Consider the following 22298-nt stretch of genomic DNA (forward strand, 5'->3'; position numbering starts at 1 on the left):
AAGGGAGAAGCTCCAGCCCCAGCCGACTGGAGGTAGATTTTTGTCTTTGGAGGTTGGCAGGTGAGAGAAGCTAGCCCTTCCAGAGACTCCCTTCTCTTTCAGTACTCTTCTCTCTCTTTCTGATCCTGCCCCACCCTGCTGTCCAACTGAGAGGGCCCACCAGGCCACCTCTTACTCAAATTCCTCAATTTCCTTGGAATTGGCTAGACTTTCTTTGTCTGTCTCCATCAGCTGGGCCCAGGAAACAATAGCTGCTGGGAAAACTCCTCTCCCTCAGTCACAGGGATTGGGACAGGCTGAGGAGTGGACAATATGAAGCGGGTCTCCCCAGACTTGTCCTGCAGTCCCAGTCACAGCTTGTCCTCCTCAGTCTGTACCCATTTTGCCCTACCTGGGAGGGGGCTGTGGGGCAGTCCCACTGGGGAGGGAAGGAGCAGGGTAGGTGGATTGGGGCCCTCGACGAAAACCGACTGATGTAACTCAGGCAGTTTCTTGTTGCCGAGTTCAAAACTCAATCCCAACAACATGAAACTACCTAAGCCACAGATCAGCTGAGCGAGCAGGGCGGGATCGGCTTTGCATCTATCGCGAGGAGAAGGGAAGGGGGTTGGGGAAGGAAGAAATTCAGCCCCGTCCCCCTTTCCGCCCCCACAACCTCCCTAAGGACTAGAGAGTAGACTTTGGGTGGCTGGGTGGGTAGGGGGTCTGACTGCCTCAACAGCCTCTGGTCTAAGCAAATTGCTCAGGGAAACTCTGGTGAAATGGGACCTCCAGCCGCCAAACCCCCGCCCCGCCCCCAGCCCCGCAGTGGAGCTATTCCCCTGCCTCTGGCCCTGGCCCTGGGGGAAGCTGGAGTGTCCTTCCACTCTTGAGCTGGGTCCCCTGTCTTGTCCATCTGGCTCTCCTCCTGGATTCCCTCTGGTCTTCTCCCTGTCTCAGCTCTGCTTTGCTTCCCTGCCTCTATGGGTGGCCGAACCAAGGCTCTTGTGCTCCAGAGCCTCTTCCAATCAGGCCACTTGCCTGGCAAAACCCCACGGCCAGAAAACGTGGAGACCGAAAGCTTGAATAAGGCTCGGATCCAAACCAGCAGAAAGCAGGAAACCTAAGCTTCAAGCTCCAGCCCTCTCTCGCCCACCCTCCCTCTTCTTCCCCCAGCAGACGACCAGACGGAGCGACATCTACATCCATGTGTCGACCTCGAGGCCACCCTAAGTGCCCGCACAGAGAAAGAAGCCAAAAACCACCAATTTACCCCTTTACCCGCCGAACCCCACGGCAACGGGTCGGGGAGGGGTGGAGAGGGAGCTCCCGGCCACTGCCCTCCACCGTGAGTGCGGCCACAAGACAAGCCTGGGCTCTCAGCAAGCTCAGATGCCCGAAACACCTTCCTCCCTGTTGTGCCCGCTGCACGCCAGGCACCTGGGGACACCGCTGGTCCCCACTACGCCGCCAAGAGAAGAACAAGAAACCGCTTCTCTTACCTTGTCGCCGCCTCCTCCTCCTGCCTCTGCCCGCGTTTCTGCTGCTGCTGTCGAGGAGGGGGGGTTGGCTGAGCTCCTCGTCCCCCTCCGGCGGTTAAGTTTATTCCTCTCTTTGGATAGGTGGGGGGCTCTTGGGGTTCCCCCAGCAGCGGTGGGGTGCGCCTGGCCCAGCACCCCAGGCAATCAGATCCGTCTGCTCCTCAAGATTGCAGTTTGCTCTCTGCCTCTTTCCCTCCTCCAGTCACCTTTAAATGCATCTTTTACTGCAGCACCACATTATATTTGCAGATCATAAAATCCACCTCTCGCGCGCACCAAGACCGTCCTGACATTACTGTTTTATGACCTTGACTTATTGTGGTCACCTGGATAATATTTAAATCAACGTTATGGTCTCTCACTTACATTAAACCCGCCAAGAGACATTCTAGAAAGGCTCTAGGAGATGAGTCAAACACAAAACACACACATCCATACACTCAGCCTCTTTTTGGGGTGGGGGTGTTGCTAAAAAAACACTTAAAAACAAAAAACCACCCATTTGAGGATTACGATTCTGGAAATTTATTAGGATTTTCTTCTCCATTAAGGAAGCGACATGCAAAAGATACAACATACAGAATATCTTTAAATAACACAACTCCCAGACAGGGACAGGGCAATATTTAAGGGGGGGCAGTCTGTCTTTGCTTTACTATGTTCTATTTTTAATTTTTAAATTTTTTTGTATTCCTCTGGATGGAATTTCTGAGGTGTCAGTGGTGGGAGAATGTGGGGGGTGCTGGGAGAATGGAAGAAAAGCAGAAAGCAGTACAAATACGAGACTTCAAGCAGATTCTCAGAGCGACTGGGAGGTAAAGACATGGAGAGGGTTTCGTGGAGGCGCTGGGCGCTACGACAAACACACAAACACTAGCCGAACTTTCCAAAACGTCTATTATCCTAAGGAGGAAATGCAGCAAGGAAGGAGCGATTCTGACTGTGCTCTGCGAGATTACAGACCTTCTCTGGTTGATTTTTTTCCCCCTGTGATCGGGTGGGTTCGACCTTAACTTTGCATGGAGGACAGGATGGTGTGTGTGAGTGCGTGGGTGAGTGAGGGGTTGACACACACACCAGCCACTCTCCCACCCTCATCTATGCGGGCACACCACACCCCACACCCCGGCACCCCGTTTCTCATGCTTTAGGTGGAGGCATCTTCGCAGCACGAACCATAGGTCCCTTGGAAGGAGAGTCTGAGGTCTTTGCCTTTTTGGCAGGCGCGTTGCATTTATACTCAGGGAGGGAAAAAAAAAAAAATATATAGCACCAGGCACAAAGGGAGGAGGGGGCGGGGAAAGGAAGGAGCAGGGAGAAAGGGGAGGAGGAGGGGAGGCCGCGCGCTCAGGTGAAATTAAAATTGGAGGTCAGTTCCCGGATCCGATTCTCTCGGTTCATTTTCTTGAGTTTCATTCTGCGATTTTGAAACCAGATTTTGACTTGTCTGTCTGTAAGGTTAATGGTCTTGCTAATCTCCAGGCGGCGCTCTCGCGTCAAATACATATTGAACAGAAATTCTTTCTCCAATTCCAGCGTCTGGTGTTTAGTATAGGGGCACCGCTTCTTCCTTCCGCTCTTTGCTGTCAGCCAATTTCCTGTGGTGTTTTCTGCCTTTATCTCCTCTGTTAAAAATAACATTATTTACATAAGTATCCCTCGAAGTGGCAGACCCTCGCAGCCCGCTGCAGCCTTTGCCAGTCTGCTGTGGGGGGCGGCTGAGGGAGCAGAGGGGAGCTGTTCTCACCCCAAAGGCCTGGCTGGCGGGGTGTTCTTGGGCTCTGGGCTCTTAGAATTTCTTTGGGGTCTAGACTTCCATGGGGAAAGACAGAAAGCTCTTGCCTTGGGAGCATTTATTAATTAAGTGACCCCAATCCACCTTGACCTAGCAGATTCTGAGTACTCCCACTCTCCCTCAGCTTATTGACTGACCCTGGCGGGCGTGTGCTCAACCTCACCAGGCCCTCCCTCCTCTAGGTTCCATTCCAGTTCTGGAAAAATCCAACTGGAAGGAAAAGTGCTTCCCAGGCCCCAGACGGGGTTGCAGAGTCCACCCTGCTGCCCAGAGCAATTCCCAGAGAGCTTTGACCCCTTTCAACTCAGTGGAGGGACAGAGGGACATCGCCTTAGAGTCCCTGTGGCCAGAGGCCCTTGCAGTTGTCCCTGTACCAGACCCCCAGCCCTTGTTCCCACCTGAAGTGCCACAGAGCAACTCTGCCCCTTTCAATCTCCCGTTGCCAGCTCTTCCTCTCCTGGCCATTTCCCCCAGGTGTGAATAGCTGAAGCAGGGTTGCTTGTGAAGGCAGCAGAGGTCAGGGGCAACCGCTCTGGGGCATGCTGAGGGGTCCTCAGACAACTGCCCTAGCCATAGGACCTAAGGTCAAGGGAGAGAGATATCCTGAAGAAATGCAGCCTCCTGGAAGTCTCCATCTAGTCTATATAGATGTGAATGCCTGTGTGTGCACGTGTATTCCTGTAGAGGTGCGCACTCCTACACAACTGTCCACACACAGATACGTACACATGTGTCTACTGAGAGAAGGAGATGATATAGATAGAGTGTGTAATTCCCATTATCTTATTGACAGCTTCTTTCCTTGGTACACATTCTTGCTGAAATGGACCAGCCTTGCTCCTCAAGCAGCATGAGAGCCCTTGGCCATCCTTTCTAGGGAAAAAACCCAGAGTCCAGAGACCCAACAAGGGCACCCAGCAAAGGTGGCTGCTGATGGCTCTGTACTCTCACCCCCCGGCCCCCCGCTTTGCCAAATGGAACTGCCAGATTCCTAGATCCTCTTTTGATGGGGTGTGAGGCAGGGGCCCTTGGGGAACTGAGAGGCACCAGGGGAAAAAAAAAAAAAAAGGCAAACTTAAGGCTATAGTTTAAGACATCTGAATGTCCTTACTTCTGCTCCCACCTCTGCACCTGCAGCCTCTTGCTAAATTATTTAAATGTTCTCCACATCTAACTCTGCCCTATTTATTTTCTCATTGGGATTGTTGGGTTTTGGGCGAAGGGAGAAATTAAAAATGGGGAAGTCTGGCTAAAAGCCCTCTCGCCTCTGGCCTGGTGGAGACACCATATGGGGGGGGAGTGGAGGCAAGAAGGGCACAGGCAAAGTGCAGACTGAGAGGGATTGGGTGGGATGGAAGGGCTTAGGTTGTTGTGCGGAGGGCAAGAGAGAAAGGGAGCCTACCCGAATGGGGGCAGTTTGAGTTAGGAGGTGGACTTGTTAACCTTGACTTTGCTTTTGGTGGGGGTAGGACGCAGCTTTTCCTAACCTAAAATTCTTTCCCAACAAAGCTCAGGATCTGGGGAGAGGGCACAAAATTAAGCTTTCCTGCAGCACATGTGTCACAGGGAAGCCTTCCTGGGTGTGGGTACCTCACTCTCTCCCTCAGCCTCATGAACACACTGGTGCACATCTTCTGCTGGGGTCTCTATGGGCTGATTTGCCAAGGCCATCTTTGCAGAGGAGACCCAAGAGGGCAAGGCTCTGCCCTTGCCCGCCAAAACAGTGCGGGTGCGCGCACGAGCGTGCGCGCGCGCGCATGTTTGTGTGTGTGTGTGTGTGCGTGCGCACGGGGGCATGCGTGAGTGTGCGCGAAACATGAGAGAGGCGTGTGTGTGAGTGTGAGTGTGACACAGGTCGCCGCCAGGCATGCGTGTGCACCGTATCCATATACAAAGCACCACAAGATCCAGGCCGCCCCAGGCTGCTCAGCTCTCAGGAACTCATCTGCCTCTGCGTCCAACGAGCCCCACTTATACACAGCCTCCAGTAGTTAGTGGCAGGGGACACAGGTTTATTCCTCTCCTCCCAGTTGGGCCTTTCTGGATGATTTTTGCTCCAACTTTTCAAGGAAAGTGGGTCCCCTCAAGTTCCCTCCACTGCTCCCGTTTCCTCCACATTCTTTCTCCAGGTGTCAGAGAAAGGTCCTGGAGGACCCCAGTTCCAGCAGCAGAAATGAATCTTGAACCCTGAGCTTGAACTCTGGCTAGGCTTTCTCTCTCCAGCCGAAATCACAATGAAATCCAACTAAAGCAACACTCCCTTTCAGGAGAAAACCGCTTGCCACGCACACAGAAAATTCCCAACCACTCATTTGTAAACTGTTTTTGGAAAAGAACGAAAAAATATGTTTTTAAATTTAACTAGAAAAAGAAAAAGAAATTTTACAGTGGAGACAAGAAACTAACAACATTCCAAATGCCCTGTTCCAACGCCATCCCCTAGCCAGGCGTCTGGAGGAGGGACGGACGTGGAGATCAGCCCTTCACCTCCACCTCTTTCCGCCCCAGCCCCCGTTGCCCGAGGGCCCCCGGCCGAGCTCAAACCGCAGGAGCCCATACCACACACACAAATCAGACCCACAAACAATAACAAATCGCGCTTCGAAGGAAACAATTTTCAACTGGGAAAGCGCAGTAAAGCGAAATCCCCCTTCACCTAAGCCTTCCCCAGTCCCTGGCCCAAGATCGCCATTTTAAGCTTTTTGCAAGCTTCTGACCTGAACGAGGGACCTCAGCCCCCCAAGCCACCACCGTAAAGCAAGCAAACCAAAGCCAGCAAGCACCCGGGAGCCGTCATCAGCCCTGGGCAGCACAAGGCGCCCGCAGGCTGCCCGCGGTGCGCACCACTCCCGGGTCTCGGCGCCCACAGCCGCTGGCGGCCCGGCCCTTCCACTCTGCCGCTTACCTTCCTTAGCCAAATGACGCGCCACCAGCCTGGCGCTCAGCGGACACGAGTCGCAAGCCGGGATCGCATTCCCGGGACTGTCCAGGGCCTCCTCGGCCCAACCCTCCCCCTGCCCCCGCCCCGGCCACGAAGACCAAGTACCCGAGCGTCCCAGCCCGGCCGCCGCGGCCCAGGCAGCCTTACCTTTCGCTTCGTTATCCGAGGTGTCTGGGCTGGAGTCCGCGGTTTTGGCTCGCTCCTTTTCGCTCTCCAAGGGGCTGCCTTTTGGGCCCGCCAGGCTCTGCTCGGTCTTGATTTCATTGGGGCTAGGGGTCTGGCTGTCGGACTTGGGGGTCTCAGGGAAACTCACTTTGCCCCCGAGCTGGGGCGACTCCAGATGTTCCGCGCGCGGGTTGAGATTGGCCCGCTGCTCAAAGGGGGCTTCGAAGTCGTTGGCCCCGGCACAGTGGGGCGGCTTGTCCAGCGCTGAGTAGCTCGGGCTGGCGCGGTAGTAGCTGGGCACGGGCACCTCGTGCTCCCCGAGGCAGGACTCCTGCAGGGGGTGGGAGTAGAGAGCTGCCTCGGGGCCACTTTTCGCCCGCTTCTCTGCGCTGTACATACAGCAGACATTCTCCTCCTTGACACTAGGTGGGTAGGAGCAGGAGGACAGCGGCCTGCCAACAGGTTGTTCCAGGCGGTAGGTGGCTTTGGGGTCGCCCCAGGAGTCCAGCTGCGAGAGGTAGGACGGGTAGGTGTTGAGGGCGAGGTTGGGACTGCTGCCCTCGTCCCTCTTGGAGAGCGAGGGCGCGAGCCCGCAGCCCCTCATCACCCCGCAGTTGAAGTCACTCCCAGATTGCATATACATGCCTGCGCTCCGGCTATAGCGCTCTCCTCCGCCCGGCGCAGCCAAGGGCTCAGCGTACGAGTTCGGAGTTACATTGCGAGGGCATGTCATTTTCAGAGAGAGGGGTTTTTAAGGAGCAATACTACAGCGGAGGAGCTGACATCTTTTTTTTTCCCCATCCGGGAGGGGGGGCGGTTGGAGGGGCGGGAGGGAAAAGAAGGGGAGGGGGGGGAAATATCAGCTCCATAATTATCCGCGCATTCGGTCCTCACCATGTGACGGCTAGACCAATGGGATTTGAAAATGGCCTTGATGATTCAGACGGCCGTGACGTCAGCGGGGTCAAGTTGTCGGCAGGCGGAGCGCGCAGCGTGGAGTAACAGCGCCACCTAGCAGCCGCCCCGGGGTAGGGGCGCCGGAGCCCTTCCCGCGAACAAAGGAAGCGCCCCCGGGGCGGCAGGGGCAGGAGAGGGGTGGAGGAGGGTGGGGGGATGTTCTAGAGAGAACGGGGTTTGTTTACCCGGGAGCCAGCCTGTAACTCTTGGGGAGAGTGGGGCGGAGAGGGGGGACATGCAGGAGAGAGGGAGAGAGCAAGGCAACTCGGGGCTCAAAACAGTCAAATTCAAATTAAAAGGTCAAGACACGATCCAGGTACTTTTTCCCTTGTCTTTTACCTCTTCTTTTCCTCTCTTTGTGCCCTTGCCCCGTTTCTTCCCTTGGGAGGGGTGTGGGGTGATGTTTGGAGGGAGGGCTCCAGTGGGCAGAGAAAGGCAGAAAAGTTAAGGAATCCCAAACAGAACTAAACTTTCTGCTCTCCTGCGTCCCGGTTCTCAGGGCTTGGCCTGGGAGCTCAGTTTGGGGACCTTGCTCAGTGGAACCTGGTTGAGTTATAAGTTTCCTGTGCGGGTTGACGGGGGAATCCCCAGAGTCTGGAGTGGACCAGGGAGGGGGTCATCATCACTTCAGGGCTGTTCCAGGAGGGTAAAGGAGGTTTCCAGTGGATCTAGGGGTCCGGAGAGAAGGAAGCCAGAGACCAGAGGCGCCAGCTCCCAGACCAGGGAATGCAGTCCGGGCCTGACAGAGTGGGCGGCCCCTGGGTCACCATCTCAAGGGTTGGAAGGCTTGGGCCTTGGAGTCGGTTCGGGTGCTTTGCTCCAGGCCTTGGCGGTCCTCGCTTTCCAATTGACCTTGCCCCCACTAAAACAAGGAATATTCCCAGAGAGGAAGAGGGAACCTGCAGGGCCTCGGATGGTTTGTGGGAGTCACGTATCACACGGGAAACTAGGACACCAGATGCGACAAAATTCGACCCAGAGAAGTGTCCTTTACAGAGCGAATGAGCTGGGGGGCATTTTTTAACGGAAAAGAGGAACCAGCGTCTTTGTGTGGTTTTTATTTTTTTAATAAGGGACAAGGTATGTTTTAAATAGTTCTTTCCGTTTCTCCATCGCCTTTCTCCCAAAGCGAACTAAACTCTCCACCCCTTCCTCAGGAAACGGAATCTGGAAAATAACTTGTCTTTCCGGTCGCCCCACATTTTCCCCTGGATGAAGCCTCGGGTTTCGATTTTCCAAAGGGCTGAAGCCTGGCCGGGAAAGGACCGGTGCTGCGGGCGCCCTGGCGTGGAAGAGTGCAGAGGCTGGATCGCTTCTAGAGAGGCCCCAGCCCGCGGCTGCTAGAAAAGGACTTCGGAAAGAAATCCACGGAAGTCCCTCAGCCAGGGGGCGAGAGAGGAGACCACAGGGGTCCATGGACCCTGGGAACACTGGCAGGAAAATGTGTAAACTGTGACTCGCTTGCAGGGTCAGCCAGAGGAGATTAGAAATGGTTTTGTGTTTTCATTTGCAGGGGTCGCAGTGGGCTCGGCACAGGGGTTGGCTGGGGCAAGGTTAGGCTGTTTAGGCCCCAGACGAGACTTGGGACAGCCTGGGCAGCCGTCAACCCAGGGAACCATTTGTCCCACCTCCCACCCCGCGGGAAACGGCGGAGACTTTATGGCCACTCTGTTTGTATTATCTGCATAAGTCTTTCCCCACCAGTTTGATCGAAACTGTTCGCTTTTACGAGGACCCAACGAAAATTCCCCGTCATATTTATCAGCCGGGGATAAAAATTTAGTATGGGAACTGATATTTCCTCATTTATGGGGCGATGAAATTAAAGACCAAAGCAATTGAGAATTATATGGCTTTGGGGGGGTTCCCTCCCCCGCTCTTTCACATCTCCTTTATTTTCCCGCCTGGTGTGCCTGTCCGTGGAGTTTGGTGTTGCAGTCTCCTGCCCTTGTCCCCCATTTGGGGGTCTGCTGGGCCCTCTCCTCCACACCCAGGTACCGCTTGGTCAACCCTAACTTTTCCTGGCTTTTCTGTCGGTGTTAGCAGCTAGGGGCTGGGATAGGGCTCCTTGAGCCTCTGCCCAGCCAGGCTGGGATCTGGCTGGGGTGGTGGAAGGTTGCCAAGAGGCTCACAGGGGAAGGGTCTGAGCCCAGGCTGGGAGGGGGCGAGGGTGGTGGCGGAGGGTGAAGAAGACAAACTCCAGATTACCTCTCAAAAAACAGCAAGCCCCAAGACTTAAGCTGGGGAACCAACGGGAGAGGAACAGAGTCACTCCGCCTCAGGACCTGTCTCTCCCTACCAGCCCGACCTCCATCCCAAACTCACTCCTTACCTCAGCCCCAGGAGGGGTTGGAGCTGCTTCAGAATTCTTGCCATTATTAATGGAAATAATCCCCCGGGGAAAAGGAGCCTCCCGCCTCAGCTCTCACCTCCTCACAAGAACGAATAGTGTTTAAAGTTGAAATAATTAGAAGTATGATAAACACGGCCCATTAATGAAAAAAGAAATCAAATTCATCAGCCTAAGTGGGACCCCCGGTGGGACAAATGTTTGCCTCTAATTACACAGGATAAACGCAAACCCGGAGCTGTTAAACAAGACCCCAAGCGCGGACGCAGACTCGAATAACTTGGGTTTTTGCAGACTTTGGGATTCTGCCCCAGTGGAGGCGAAAGAGAGGAAGACGTGAGGGTGAGGACGAGGCAAGGGGAGCATTTGAGCAGGTCCAGGAAAGTACAGTCAGATGTGTGTTCCAGCCCTGCCTCCTTGGGCTCGGTCTTTCCCGAGGCCACGAGCAAAGGCCGTTTCAGTCCTATTGTCCGGGCCTGGCGTTCAAAGGCACTCGGGCTGCCACGGCCATCCCGCCTGCTGCCGCTGCCAGGCACCCACAGGTCCTGCCCCACAGAGCCAAGACCCTCAGGCCTGCACCCCTGGGGAACTGGATTGGGGTCAAGAGAAATCTGTGTGGCTACGCTCAGCCAGTTAAACCATTTCCCCAACTTTCTGGGAGTGCTGAGAGACTTCAGGGCTCCCCCTTCTTGCCTCAACTTGGGGCTGTGAAAATCCAGGGGTGGCAGGCCAGAGCAGGGCTCAGGCTGCACGTACATCTTGACCAATCCCACCCAACCCGAGAGCCCTCTCATTCTGGTTGCTTCTTCCTGGTACCCTGAACCTGGAAGGGCAGCAGGGACGGGGGACTGAGCCTCCTGCTGCCTGTGGGACTGTGAGCCAGGGAGAGGAGGAGGGTGCCCCTTGCTCGCTCCTAGCATATTCCAGGAAGATCTGTGGTTCCAGATGGCAGGCCGAGGGCTGGGGCACTAGGGGTCCCCATGTGAAAACAGAAGAAGGAAAATGTAGTGCTCAACGAACAGAAAGGAACCGGGCTGTTTCCCTGGCGCCAGCCCTCAACGTGCCCCAGAAACACCCCGATTTTTCCAAGGAAAATGAGGAGAGTTTCCCCAACAGTTTAAGGAAATCATCTGGGAAATTTTAAAGGTGGATTGAAAAAAGGAAGAGCGTCTCTCCCTTTGGGGTAAAATAATAAAATAAAATAGTAGTAAAGTTGGTGTATTGAAATCTCTCCAAGTGAAATGGAAAACAAAACCACACCAGGGAGTAAAGTTACAGGCATTTTTCCTCTTGTTTTGGAGACCCAGATAAATCATTCTCATCCCAAAACTTGAAGGAAAATTTTGCTTTTCTCCTTCACAAACACGGGGCTCTGCCCAGGCTGAGTTGGTAACATTGAACTACCAGGCAAACTGCAGAATGCTCAGAAGCCCAAGACAGAGATTTTCAAAGAGGTACAAGAGAGACATGGGAGACCCAGGACCCTTGGAGGTGCCTCTGGTCTACTCAGGATCTCGAAGCCACCCTGGCAGCCCGGCCATCAGAGTCCCTCTCACATCTGGACACTGTACACTACACGATTGCACCCAGATGCTACAGAATTTACCGTTTACGAACTTGTCTAACCTGTGCTCCATTGCGCACGCACGGCAACAAATATTCACCTCTACCTAAGAGTTGTGCTCCCCAGGATCCCCGCATCCTGAAGTCCGATAAACCTGAGCCAACACAACGGCCTTTTTGCCCTGCCGAAGGCGGCCAGTTATTTAACTTTGCCTCCTGAATCGAAACCAGACAGCAAACACTTCGGAAAGAAGCTTTGAGAGAAGGAAACAGATGGGAGGATGTCTTGGTGGGGGGAAACCTGGCCCCCCACATCAGGGATTTGCTCCCAAGTTGCCCCAGTAGATTGGGTTTCCAGTGGGGAGTCAGGGCTGTGGTTGGGCCGACTGGCTCCGGAGAAGGAAACCCCCCGCTCCTCCCTTACCGGCTAAATTCCTTTCCGAAGATCCATTTTGCATCTTTTTTTCCTCTTTCTCTCTCAGTTTCTTCCTTTCTTCCTGCTTTCCTTATTTTCTTTTTCTTCTTCCTCCTTTCTCTTTATTTGTTTCTTTCTCTTTTTCTTTCCTTCTCTTTTTTCCTGCAGTTCATTTTTCCCTTCATTTTTTCCTGACCTTTTCTCTTTCTTAATTCATTGTTTTCTTTATTTCCTTCTTCCTTTTTTCTTTAGGACACAATTTATTCTTTGCTCTTTTCTTTCCTCCTCAGTGCTTTCCTTCCCCCTTGACTTTCGGTCTCCCCAGCCTTTCTTGTTTTTCTCTCTGATGCATAGCTCAGGGAGGAGAAAGCCGCAGGCTCAGGTCCATCTCTTCCCAGCCTTACTACTCAGGCTTGGAGTTGACCTTCTCCGGCCTTCAGCCTTAATAACTCGGCTCCTCACAAGGCGAAGTGTACAGCTGCCAGCGGCCAGCGGCCAGGCCTCAGCAGTCGCCATTAGAGGGAAGGAAAAGCTGACGCAGGGGCACATTCTTACTGGCCCTGATGGTTCCCTGACACGCCTGGTCCCAGGGCTCAGGTACCTTTGGTCCCATTGCCTCCAAGACGCCTCTTTGGAGAAGTCGCTCCATCTTTGTCCTGACCTCCAGAGCTGAACATTAAAATAGCCTCAGTTTGAGCTGAACTGGAGTCCCCAAGGCTGGAGCCAGGGGAAATGAAGGAGTGGGGCTCTGTCAGTCCCAGATGGGGGTCAAGATCCAGGGGCCACCCGCGGGCTTAGCAACCCAAAGCCATGTCCCCACATGGGCACCTTTGTTCTCTGAGCTTCCGGACTGCAGCCTGCCGGCCCTCCTCTGTCAGTCTTGCAATCTCTGGAACCTCTGGGCAGGAATTCCTCGGTGTTTTGAATTCTGTCTTTCTTCCGACCCACTGGAGACTTTGCAAGAAACAGAGATGCAAGGCCGTGTGTGTAACTCTCCTAAATCCGTAGTCTGAGTCAAGGTTATGGGTTTCCACTTTGTGTAGTGGGTTGAGGGAGTGTTTGGTGTGTGTGTGTGTGTGTGTGTGTGTGTGTGTGTGTGTGTGTGTGTTGTGTGTAGAGACAGAGAGACAGAGAGACAGAGAGACAGAGAGAATGATGCCTGCAGGAGAACAGAGGGAATGAAGGGAAAGGTCTGGCCCTGATGACATTGCCCAGCTTTGGGAGTCTGCAAGGGCGTGCGTCCAGAGTGGAGCGGCTAGCACTGTCTTGCAGGCCTGTAGTGGCTGTGAGCCGCTAGCCCCCAAAGCTCGGTCTAAGTTGGGCCTCAGGCAAAGACTGGCGACAGTCTTCAGCCTTGTTCTGCCGTAGGCAGACGGAGTCACCTTCAGACGCCCCCACTTCCCCCACCGGGGCCCCAGAACCTCTCTCCCCACAACCTCCTAAAGATCCTGAGGTTTCATTCCGTGAAAAGACCAAAACTTAAAGTTTTTTAAAAGGGGAGGAGGAATCTTGTAAAACTTTTATGCCAAACAAAGTTATAAAAACTGCCCGGGCGTTGCCTTTTCCAAAGGTTTATACGAATAATAAAGAGTGTAGTCGCGTGCACACGGTTCTGGCGGGCTCCGAGCAGAGAAGGTTCAGCAAACAGTGTTATCCAGCCCTGGGGCACCAGGAAACCCCAGGGACAGCCCCCTTGAAGGAATAGTGGCCCAGAAACGAATTGTCCTACAGATTCCTGAGAGGGGGCGGGGAAAGGGAAGGGGTGGCGCCCTTGACTTCTTGAAGTTCAAAGTTCTTCTTTGCTCTGGTGAGAAAATCCCCCTCTGCCTTCAGCCCACTCAGGAAATTAGCCCCAGCTAGTTTTTCTCCCTCTGGTTGAGAAGGGGCTCTAGGTATCCCCATGTCTGTGCACCTTTCAGACACCTGGTCTGTCACTTTCTTGCTTTCTCAAAGCAGAGCTGCCCATCCTCTCCATCTGGGACATCTGAAACCTGTGGGCTTGCTTTCAGAGGTGCCTGTGTGAACTGTCTTCTAAGGGACCCTTGCATCCCCATTCCTCAGCAACCCAGGGATCTGAGGGACAAAGAAACCCCAACACAAGGCTGGCCCCAAGCCATTTCTCCTTTCAAGTCTCCAAGGTTCTCTCTGTACCCCTAAAGCCCATAGCGAGAGGGGGAGGGGCCCAGAGTGCTCTCTCTCAGCCCACACCACTTAATACCCTTGTAAACTCCCACGTGCGCTATAAACTTGGATTTTTACAACCAACATTCCTCCTTAGCTCCAAGAAACTTTGAACTCGGCCTCGGGTTTATTTACTGGGGGGGGGGGGGGGTGAGAGGGGGTTGGGGAGCTGGGAGCTGAGAAAAGGTGGAGGAGAAGAGGGGGAAGATGCGGGGCAAGAGGGTAATGGCGTGGGGGTCTGGGGTGTGTTGGGGGAGCCAAGACCATCCGCTGTGGGTTTGTTTACTATTTAGAGCGGAAGCATTTTCTAACCCAGGCCAGACTGGGTCATTAAGGGCGAAATGAAACTGGGTTTAGAGGCACGGGGGGTGCTTTATGGCGGCGTCTAGACGAAGATCTTTTGTTCCCTGGCAGCGCCTCGGCTGGAGGGGATTACCCAGAAAGGCTGAGCCCAGAGTGCTCCTGACCCACAAGGGGGGTTGGACACCCCAGGGGCCAGAAGATGGGTTCGTTTGGGGGACAGAGACCCCTTTTTTCTCTTTTTAGAGGGTTGCAAAGGACAGGCAGGTTTCTGGGCCTGGGTCACAAAAGGCTTTGTTTTTCTTTCACTATGACCCCCCCCCTCCCCTGCCATCCGAAATCCCTTCTGGGGCCGGGGATCTTTTCTGGGCTGCATATTGCAGGCAAGGGGTAGCTATAGGTTTCAAATAGTTTTCTCCAAAATCGGAATCCATTTGGAGATCAACATTTAGCTCTATAAACAGGTTTGCTCAATAGAGTTATCCCCACCTTATTTTATTGGAAACATGGCCAGCATGTCAATATTCCTTGATATGACTAGGGGATAAATGAGGTCTTGCGCATCCACACACACATACACACCCACAGAGCACCCCCAGCTTCGTTCTTGCTGACACTCATAAACACTGCCAAGGCTTACACACCACAGAGGACACAAGCCTTGGATGTGTGTGGGGTGAGGCTTACTCCACAGCACGGGCAGAAATGTACATATAAGATTCCTTCTTCTGTACACACAGGCACACCAACTTAAAATACCTGGGTGGGGGCACACAAGGGAATTGTGGGGCTGTATGCACACGTTGGCTTTCGGATTTTATCTCAAGACTCACATTGACAAATTACAGATTCAGATAGCTAAGCCGCACAGGTCCCTGTCATCGAAAACAACGGCGGAGCCTGGTTGTGACTGTCCATTATTAGGGCGTTTTGCCTGTCATTCCACAGAATCATATTGGCAAAACCATTTTCTTTGATTTCTGTAAGAACAGTTCCAAAGGGGGAAAAGAAGAGAGACTGTTTCCAAATCTTTGCCCCTAAATAACGAATTTGGAACCAAGACTGCCAGAGCGCCCTTGCTTTTTGTTTGAAAGGACTATGGTTATCTTTTTACAGAGGAAAAAAAAAGCATGCAGGAAATATAGATGGGTATGGCGAATGTCCCCATGGATCACCCCATTACTCAGGGCCCCACCGCATCCCCACCCCTTACAAAACAAATCTCTGGGGCTTTCTACTCTGGGAGACCCAATGTACAAACATCAGGGTGGCCCCAATATAGGGTCTTGTTGTGTCTGGAGGAGCCTGGCCATTTGTGCTTGAGGGGAAGGGGCCCAGCCTCGGTGAGGAAAGGGAGGGGGCTAGTTTCCCCTCCTCTCCCCCTCCCTCCTTCAAAACTGTATATAAAAATTCCAATACAGCCTTCTCATAGAGGGGGAAAAAAAAAACCCCGAAAGCCCTACCCTCAACCCTGCACATTTAACTGCGACAGACGGAGACATCTGGCGGGAGGGCGGTGGAGCCAAGAAAATTCCTATAAATTTAAATTCGATGATGGTTACAATTAACTCCACAACAAACGTGTACTTAAACGGAAAGCGGTGCTGGGCGTTTGGACGCAGCTCGAACTGCACGTGAGAAAGGAGAGCTTTAAGAGTCGCGGTGGAATGTCCTCAGCTCGAGAGCAGGAGGAAGCTACCGCCTCGCTCTTTCCCCTGCCAGCGGGGAGAGCCGGCAGGCCCACTAGCCCAGGCCTACCTCACCTTCCCTTGCCTGTCCTCACCAGCTGGGCCCTACCCTCCAGCCTCCTCCTCCGCCTTGGGAGCACTGAGGATTTTAAGAGGAGAGGGGCTAATAAAAGGGTCAAATAAAATCATAATATTGAACAGAATGAAATATCTTTATTTGCCACAAAAAAAAAATTCACAGCAATCCCTCTGGGATGGGAGCCGGGTGGGGATTGCACACGTACACGCGCACTCACACTCATGGAGAGAGATGGGTGATTTGAATCTCATTCCAGGAGAGTCCTCCCCCCCACCCCATTCCCTCTGGGTAAAAAGAAACGCTAGTGAAATTTATTTACAAAAATTCAGGCCCCAGCATGGGGGAGGCGTCCAATCTCACCTCCCTCCTGCCTCCTCCACCCTAATCTCTTTTTTTGTCTTTTTTTTTTTTTAAGGGAGGTAACAACTGCATAGACTATAGCTATAAATCCATGGAGTAGGGCACGGCTGGGAAATAGGTTAGGAAACCTCAATGCACCAGTTAAGAAATTTCAAAAGAGGGGCTCTACACGGTCACGGGGAGAACAACTAGGCTCAGGCGGGGCCTGGGCGCAGACGGAGGTAGGACACGGACTTTGCACACCTAACACCAGGTCGAAGGTACAGAAATTTCACAGCAAGGCAGGATCACATTTAGCTGCCCCCTAGCAGTGGGGCGAGGTGGGGTAGGGGTGGGGAGAGCAAGAAGTCTCCCCTCGTAGACACGGTGTCTTAGCAGATCTTATCACTGGGGCAAGGGAAGGCTTATAGTTCAAGGATTGTTCCCTCAGGCGCCCACTACTCTCGCCCCTCCCCCACCCAATCGGAGCAGCAAGACATTGTCGCGAGGTGTGTTTTCTTTTAAATAGAGTCTTGGCCTCCGCGCCAACGAAGTCCACTCGCTGTGGGTTAGACACTTCCCTTCACCCTCTTTCCAGGCCCGGTCCCTGTCCCACAGCGAGTCAGACGGAAGGTGAAGGAGGTTCCAGAAAGAAGTGCGGGCATCGGCAGTGGGGGCCAGCCCTGGCCACAGTCCAGTTTTCCACCCGCGGAAAGAAGGCGAGTTTAGAAAATAAAAAATAAAAATAAAATAAAATAATTTTCCCCTTCCACCCCCCACCCCCGTGAAGGGCCCGGTCTGCAGTTACAGCAGAGGATTTCCGGAGAAATACTGCAGCCGGTCTCTGCTTAGTTTTTTTTCTTTCATCCTTCTGTTCTGAAACCAAATTTTCACTTGTCGGTCCGTCAGGTTCAGCATGCGGGACAGCTGCAGCCGCTTCTCTTTGTTGATATACACGTTGAAGAAAAACTCTCTCTCCAGTTCCCGGATCTGGAATTTCGAATAAGGGCAGCGCTTCTTGCGGGTGCGGGGGGCGTCTGGAGGGGAGGGGAGGGGGCAAGTGCGAGGAGAGGGGAGAGAGACACGTGAGACCCGGGCGACCCCAGCCCGCTGAGCGCTCAGCGGCCCTTCCACCAGCCCCACCGCCAGGCAGCCCTCCCGCCAGGCCGGCCTGCTTTCCTCGCTCGGGCCGCAGTGCTGGGGCAAGCCCGGGACCCCCTGACAGGTCTGGCTCGGCCGCTCCCGGGCCACCGCGGGGTCGCCGCCCCTCCCCTCGGCTGGTGGAGTCTGGGGGAGTAGGTAGTCTGGTGGACCAAGTGCGTCCCGGGGACGCGCGGGCTCAGCCGCCGTCCTCGGCCCCTTCCTGCACTGCCCTCCCAGTGGCTCCGAGCACCCACCCACCCCTCCTCCAGAAATCTGGGGGACCGCGGAGAACAAGAATGAAGAAGTGAGAGCGGGCGAGAGCAGTGGGGAGACGGGAAGGAAGCGAGCGAGTAGCACCAAAGACACCCGAGAGCCGCTTCCGGGGGCCCTGGCGCCCCGGGACGCCCGGCCGGCCGCGCCTTCCAAGCTACCGGGCTAGGCCGGCGCCGAGGCCGCGGACCGCAGGGAGACAGTGAGACCCGGGCCTGGAGCCGCGTGGAGCCCTGAGCTGGCTCTCCCCACCCTTTGTCGCCATGACCCCTGGCTTGCTGGGGTTCTGCTCAAGGACCCGTGAACACATAGTTTGAACATTTCAAAAATAGTTTTTAAAAGAAGCAGAGCAGTCCTGGCCGGCCTCTCCGTCTCAGGTTCTGCTCCATTGCCTCTCCCCCACCACTCCCCCTCTCTGAGTTTCTCCCTGTCTTTCCCTCGCCCTCCCCTTACTCCCCCTCCACCCCTCCCCTACGTCCCACCCCCCGGCAGCCCGGCTCCCCATCCTTCCTTAAATGCTCTTCTAAGTTCACGATCAAAGTTAATATCGCTCGCAATGGTGGCGCTTTTAAAAATTTCACAGACCGAGGGAGATAACGGGGAGGGGGGGTTCACCCGGCTTTTCCAAAGAGCCCTTCCCCCCCCCACCCCTTCTCCATCGTAAAAAGTCGAGTCGTTGGGAGAGAGGGCTTTGTAGGTTATAATAAAATCCTTTGAATGCTTATAAAACTCCACATAAATCGGACTGACCCAAAACACGAGGCCGTCCCCGCTCCCCTCGCCTCCCCCCTGCTCTCGCCCTCCCTCTCCCGCTCCCTCCCTTGCTGCCCGCTAGTATCCCGGCCGCGGCTACCTACTGGGGGCGGCTCCCTTGGCCGGCTCCTTGGCCGCGGAGTGGGCTGAACCGGACGAGCTGGGATTCGTGTTTTCCTCCTCGGCCTCCGCCTCGGCCCCCGCCTCAGCCCGGGACGCCAGTCCCGAGGCCGGGGTCGCCTCAGGCTCCCCCTTGGCCTCGCCCTTGCCTGGGCAGGGGGGCTCGGTAGGCGCGTCGCCGCCACCGCAGTAGGCGTTGTCGAAGAAACGGTCGAAGGCTTGAGGCAGGACGCTGTTCTTGTTGACTGAGGAGTAGAAGCCGGCAGGGGCTGCGTGCGGGGCGCTGGGGTGGTGGTGGCTGCCGTAGGAGCCTTCGTTTTTCATGAGGATCTCGGTGACCGTGGAAGGAGGCAGGCACTCCCGGTGCATAAGCTCGTCGGCCGCTGCATAGCAGGAGGAGTAGCTGTTCCGGTGGTGCCACTTGCCGGATGGCTCCAGGCCGTATGAGACTTCCCGGACCGGGGGCACTTGGGCTGAGTAGGGATAGGAGATCTGACGAGAGGGGGCCTGGGGCAGGAAGGAGGAGACCGTGGAGAACTCGGGCACGTAGTAAGTGCAACTGGGTAGATAGAGGTTGGAGGCGCAGCTCCCTCGCTCGCCGAAATCAGCGCCCCTCTCCTTGCGCGACGGCGAGCAGAAGTTGCCCAGGTTGACCGAGTTAAACATCGTTCTCTTCTCCTGCCGGCTCCAGATGGAGGTTTTGGACCCGATCTAGCGAGGGGGGAAAATTTGGGAAGGCGAGATGACGCGTTATCCGTCTTAGTCTCTCTCCCCGAGCACGTGATCCAAAGTAGATATTGTCATATATCAGTTCGGAGCACTTCGCAGACGTAGGAGGGGTTCTCTCTTAGGTAAGATGGGGACGTTCAGGCGATTGGTTTGCAAACACCGCAGAAACATTATGAAAATCAATTGCAGATTTGTATTCGTTTTTCTCTCGTCACTCCCCTCCTCTCCATTCCACAGAGCAAGCAAAGGAAAGAGAGGGTTGGAGTGGAGTGGGTGGTGGGATGGGCGGGGGCGGTGGCTGGGAGGGGGCAACTGTATTTTTTTTCTAGCTGCTGCTGCCCCCCCCCCCCACAGGATTGGGTGTAGGAGGAGGGTTCCCACATATAGGGGGTCTTCCCTCCTCCCCATGATGAGCCCAAGACTGAGGTGGGGAGGAAGACTGAGTTCCCCACTGCCTGGTTCCGGCGGGAGATGTGAATCCTTCCCCCCAACTCTCAAGATCTCTTACCCTGCCAACCCACAGAGGGCCAGCGCCTGTTTACAAGAGTTTGAAGAAGTCCATTCTTTTCTTGGCCGGGCTGTATGTCAAGACTCCCTTTCCCCTTTGGAGAGACTCCTCAGAAGAGTGTGTGAAGTTTCCCAAAGGTGAGGCAGCCCAGCAGCAAGCCAGTGTCCCAACTTTGTCTGGCTTGCTGTGCTGCCTGCGGCTAGGGACTCAGATTAGTCATAAACGAGTGGTAAGCAGTGCGCCAGCCGCCCAGCCGGTGCCTGGCGAAGTCTGGGAAAAACCTTCTCTAATGTTGTGTTAAATATTTAGTATGAGAGAGTGGCCCTGGGTGAATATTTCATGCCTGCCTTTATTGTCAATCAATGTGCAGAAAGCTACATCCACTGTGGATTTTGAAATCTCAAACCCCAAAGATAAAGATCGGAATGAGAGCTATGTATTTTCTCTGTCTGTGGTCCTTTGGGTCGGGGGTTCAGCCTCAGCTTGGGAGCTGAAAAGAAGCCCAGAGTCAGAGTTCAGGAAGAATATGAGGGGGGTGCTGGGTTTGGGGCTCATATCCTTGAATAATTTGGGGGCTGGGAGGTGGGCAGTGGGTCTGCTGGACAGACTAGCAGGGGAATGGAAGGGAGCTGAGGAACCCGGGTGTACAGGGCAAGGCCAAGGGCCACTCCCTAATGGAGGCCCCCAGCCCTGCTCCCAGGGGGCTGTAGGCAGTCCCTGGTACCTCTTTCCCATTTCTCAGTCATTTCCTGACCTCTACCATGTCCACCAGCCTCCTAGATAACTATGGCCCTAGAGGTGGACTCAGTGGTTTTGCCCTCCTTTGCCTTTCATCCCTCTGGGCACTATGGGACACATTTAGGCAGGTGAGAATCACTTTATTGGAAGGTTCCGGACTGGATCCAGGGGGCCAGAGCAATCGTCATAAGCAGAAAGCAACCTTGGATCCAAGGAGGAGCTGCCAGGTCATGATGTGCTCAGGTAGGAGGGGAAGACTGAAGCCCCAAAAGGACTCAGGGAAAGCCAGAATGACCCAGACCTTCTTTTTACCCCTAACTCTTGGTTAAAACTGATTTCTACTTTAAAAATATTATTTGGATTTGATTTTCCTTGCAGAGCTAGGGGAGGTACTGAGGCCCCAAAACCAGACGGGGGAGGCACAAAAAATCGTATCGCGTCCCCCAAATACAACTCCCTTAATCCACTCCTTCTCAATCCTCCTGCATCCCCAAGTTTGCTCAGCCTTTAGAGCATCACCTGAAGTGAAGCCGCATTGGCAGCCCCATTCTTGGGCAGGCTCTGGAATACCCAAGGATAGACCTTCAGCACCCCTCTACCCATTATTATTTGTTGGGCAATATTTCCTGAACCCTTCTTTAGTCCTGGCCAGATCTTAAATGATGGCAAATAGGAACTAGATCGGGGCTTTGCTAAAGTGTGGAACTTCTCTATCAGTTAGGAGCTGCAAGAAGAAAAATCTGTTGCTTTTCCTCCTTCCTCTACCTCTTTTTATAGGGTGACCTGGGGCTAGCGTTTTTAATTATAATGATGGGGAACTAAGGACTATGGCTTTTATGGGGTTCGTGCTGACCTCATTAAACTCAAGTTTATTGGAGGCAAAATGTTCCCCAAACAGTGATAGGAACCAGCAAGAGGGAAGTGCGAGGCACCCCATCCCTTGCAGAGGTGGGGATAAAGGCTCAGAGTCTCAGCTTTGGCTTTTCCCAGTTCCCCCAGGGCCCTGCTTCTTTCTCTATCCTGGTCTCCAGGGCACTGTGGGGCCTGAGCCCTTAAGGCAAATTCTGTACAGCCAGTGCCGACAGTGGGGAGGGGTACGCTTCCTGTGAGGAGCCAGCTGTGGGCCTGAGCACTTGAATTTGACCACCAAAGTTTATTCCAGGGCCACCATAAAAGTGAGCCAGGCGGCTGCAAGGAGCCACTGGCGGCTTTATTTCCTTGAAACAAAAAAGAAGGCAAAAAAGAATGTCAAAGAAGTTGATGTTCAGAAACTCTAGGGTCTCCTAACAGAGGCTTCTGAGAATTAATATTCTTCCCCCTAAAAGACATGAAGTTCTTTCTTTCTTTATTTATTTTGCCTAGTTTTGGTCTGACTGTTAATTTTTCAACAACTGTTTAAAAATTCCAGCAACTGGAGATTGCTGCTGGGGTCAAGGAAAGAAAGCCCTGGACGCTGAGGTTAGCAAGGCCCTGATGGGCAAAAATGCCCACAGTGTGGGCTGGCCACTTCCCTGCCCACCCCTTGGTCCAAGGCTACTCCAAAGCATAGACTGGGTCACTTACCCCAGGGTGCACCCCGGGGCATCAGTACATCCCCCAATAGGAGACTCAGCTGTGGTCCAAAATCAGTTCCTAAGAGCCCTGGCAAGCCCCACTCCCTGGCAGGAGGTGGCTTCCCCTCCCCATCTCATGGGTGCCTGTGGCCCTTCCACAATCCTGGAGTCCCATCTTTCATCTGAATTCC

At 54.1% G+C, this 22298-nt stretch overlaps 2 protein-coding genes across 3 annotated transcripts; both read right to left on the minus strand.

Moving 5' to 3' along the window:
• Positions 1-2021: 2021 nt before the first annotated feature.
• On the minus strand, positions 2022-7278 carry HOXC10 (homeobox C10). The gene is made up of 2 exons (XM_047740194.1): positions 6404-7278; positions 2022-3145 (listed from the first exon to the last, which is right to left on the minus strand). Exons 1-2 carry the CDS (start codon positions 7152-7154, stop codon positions 2868-2870), a joined length of 1029 nt encoding a protein of 342 aa, XP_047596150.1. The 5' UTR covers positions 7155-7278; the 3' UTR covers positions 2022-2867.
• An 8790-nt stretch (positions 7279-16068) lies between these two features.
• HOXC11 (homeobox C11) lies at positions 16069-19433 on the minus strand. 2 transcript variants are annotated; one of them, XM_047739393.1, is made up of 2 exons: positions 18560-19433; positions 16069-17330 (listed from the first exon to the last, which is right to left on the minus strand). In XM_047739393.1, exons 1-2 carry the CDS (start codon positions 19243-19245, stop codon positions 16916-16918), a joined length of 1101 nt encoding a protein of 366 aa, XP_047595349.1. In that variant the 5' UTR covers positions 19246-19433; the 3' UTR covers positions 16069-16915. The 2 variants fall into 2 exon arrangements, with proteins under 2 accessions (XP_047595349.1, XP_047595350.1); XM_047739394.1 differs by having other exon boundaries at positions 16953-17330; positions 18564-19428.
• Positions 19434-22298: the final 2865 nt, after the last annotated feature.

Source organism: Lutra lutra, chromosome 8 (genome assembly GCF_902655055.1).
Source record: "Lutra lutra chromosome 8, mLutLut1.2, whole genome shotgun sequence".
In the NCBI taxonomy this organism is placed as follows: Eukaryota; Metazoa; Chordata; class Mammalia; order Carnivora; family Mustelidae; genus Lutra; species Lutra lutra.